Source organism: Dreissena polymorpha, chromosome 1 (assembly GCF_020536995.1).
Source record: "Dreissena polymorpha isolate Duluth1 chromosome 1, UMN_Dpol_1.0, whole genome shotgun sequence".
In the NCBI taxonomy this organism is placed as follows: Eukaryota; Metazoa; Mollusca; class Bivalvia; order Myida; family Dreissenidae; genus Dreissena; species Dreissena polymorpha.
This window is the reverse complement of record NC_068355.1, coordinates 157625700-157628029: the sequence shown is the minus strand read 5'-3', so window position 1 is coordinate 157628029 and position 2330 is coordinate 157625700. Positions and strand designations below refer to the sequence as shown.

The 2330-nt window shown below is 37.7% G+C and overlaps 1 protein-coding gene across 1 annotated transcript; it reads left to right on the top strand.

The window, feature by feature from the left end:
• The first annotated feature begins 888 nt into the window (after positions 1-888).
• On the top strand, positions 889-1968 carry LOC127860555 (caveolin-1-like). Its single transcript, XM_052398716.1, has 2 exons — positions 889-951; positions 1645-1968. Exons 1-2 carry the CDS (start codon positions 889-891, stop codon positions 1966-1968), a joined length of 387 nt encoding a protein of 128 aa, XP_052254676.1.
• Positions 1969-2330: the final 362 nt, after the last annotated feature.

The following is a 2330-nucleotide window of genomic DNA, read 5'->3' as shown; positions in this document are numbered from 1 at the left end:
TGTAACTTCATCATGTGTAGTCTGGCTATACTGTAACTTCATCATGAGTAGTCTGGCTATACTGTTACTTCAGCATGAGTAGTCTGGCTATACTGTAACATCATCATGAGTAGTCTGGCTATAATGTAACTTCATCATGAGTAGTCTGGCTATACTGTAACTTCATCATGAGTAGTATGGCTATACTGTTACTGCATCATGAGTAGTATTGCTATACTGTAACTTCATCATGAGTAGTATGGCTATACTGTAACTTCATCATGAGTAGTCTGGCTATACTGTCACTTCATCATGAGTAGTCTGGCTATAATGTAACTTCATCATGAGTAGTATGGCTATACTGTAACTTCATCATGAGTAGTATGGCTATACTGTAACTTCATCATGAGTAGTCTGGCTATACTGTCACTTCATCATGAGTAGTCTGGCTACACTGTAACTTCATCACGAGTAGTCTGGCTATAATGTAACTTCATCATGAGTAGTCTGGCTATATTGTAATTCCATCATGAGTAGTCTGGCTATATTGTAACTTCATCATGAGTAGTCTGGCTATATTGTAACTTCGGCATGCGTAGTCTGGCTTTACTGCAACTTCATCATGAGTAGTATTGCTATACTGTAACTTCATCATGAGTAGTCTGGCTATACTGTAACTTCATCATGAGTAGTATGGCTTTACTGTAACTTCATCATGAGTAGTATGGCTTTACTGTAACTTCATCATGAGTAGTACGGCTATATTGGAGCTTCATCATGAGTAGTATGGCTAAATTGTAATATCATATTTCATCAGGCAATTTAAGAACTTACCACCCATTTTAATCATCATATAATCATCTCATATCATCTCATATCATGTCATATCATGTCATGTTATTTCGTTTAATGACGTGCAGTGCAACGTCATATCATGTCACCTTATCTCTAGTTCAAATGTACGTCAAGATCGTACGTGAAAGTCAATGCAAGTCTGTTACTTTATCACGTCAAGATCGTACGTGAAAGTCAATGCAAGTCTGTTACTTTATCACGTCAAGATCGTACGTAAAAGTCAATGCAAGTCTGTTACTTTATCATTCAGATGCAAGTCTGTTACTTTATCATTCAGATGCAAGTCTGTTACTTTATCATTCAGCAGCTTATTTTAAAAATAACTTGCTCTCTTAACTATTCAAATATAACATGCCCACAAAGTCATCCTGTTGAGAGGAATTTGCACAAAGCGTGTTTCCCGAGCTCGAGTTAAGGTTTGAAAAACATGTGTTCAATTTCAGAAAAAAAACGCTGAATATGAACGACGGGTTTTTTTCCTCAGTAATTCGAAGGAAAAGCGAAAATGTGTTTCATTATTAAACGATCAAACATCATATTCGCTTTACTCTTTAGATGGTTTAGGCTCTGTACTTTTTTTGTCATTGAAATGTATTTATAATGGCATTTTGTTCTTCGTCAGTATATAATGTTTAAGTCGAAATGAGCAAATAAACAAAACGTTGCTTTTTATCATACTGAATAGCTGCATTATAAGATACACGTATAGCTCAAAACGTTGTGAATAACTAGTACATTTCGAACTTAATTTCCCGTTTTGTTTGTGTTACGCCCAATTCGTTGATTCAAATTTGTTGTTTCTATTTACAGGTCTCTTTCGAAGATGTTCTCGGTGAACCTGAAGGCGCACACTCGATCGACTGCGTCTGGAAGCTTGCGTACACGTGCTTTTCGTGCTGGCTTGGACTCTGTTACAAGATTTCCACCTTATTATGCGGAATCTGTATCGCCGCGCAGTGGGGCTGCGAGTTCGCCGAAGTCGCCTTCTACCATGTCTGGTTCATCACCCCGATGTTGAAGATGTGCGAGATGAACTGCGCCGTCTGCACGAAGGTAATGCGCACGTGCCTCTCATGCTGCATCGAGCCGTGTTGCGAGGCGTGCGGAGCTGTATTCCACCACTTCAAGAAATAAGTTAACGTTTCGACATGCAAGGGAGAAAGAATGAGATACGTTGAGCTGTTTGTTGAACTGTTGATTCATACAGAATAATTTTTTAACGAGTATCCATCTGTTCGTTGTAGTGACCACATCTAAAACTAACTACCTTTAAATACCATTGCAATTTATTTTACAAGGAAGAGCACATTGTAATCTTGTAAGCTTTGAACATGGGGCGCTTGACTGTGATGAGAATGCCCATGCTGTGATATATGTTAATTGTACTTTACTTTTAATTGTTTAATAAACATGATGCCTTTGATTTGTTTTTCTTTATTTGTTATCATGTTCAAGCAACCAGTGCCCATATTCACCAAACAATTCTTAGTGTAAGA

What these genes read in the sequence shown, in the direction of transcription:
- LOC127860555 (XM_052398716.1), top strand. Translation starts at nt 889, where the DNA reads ATGACGTGCAGTGCAACGTCATATCATGTCACCTTATCTCTAGTTCAA. An exon ending in TTCAAATGTACGTCAAGATC is followed by an intron (nt 952 to 1,644) that starts GTACGTGAAAGT and finishes TTCTATTTACAG; the next exon opens with GTCTCTTTCGAAGATGTTCT.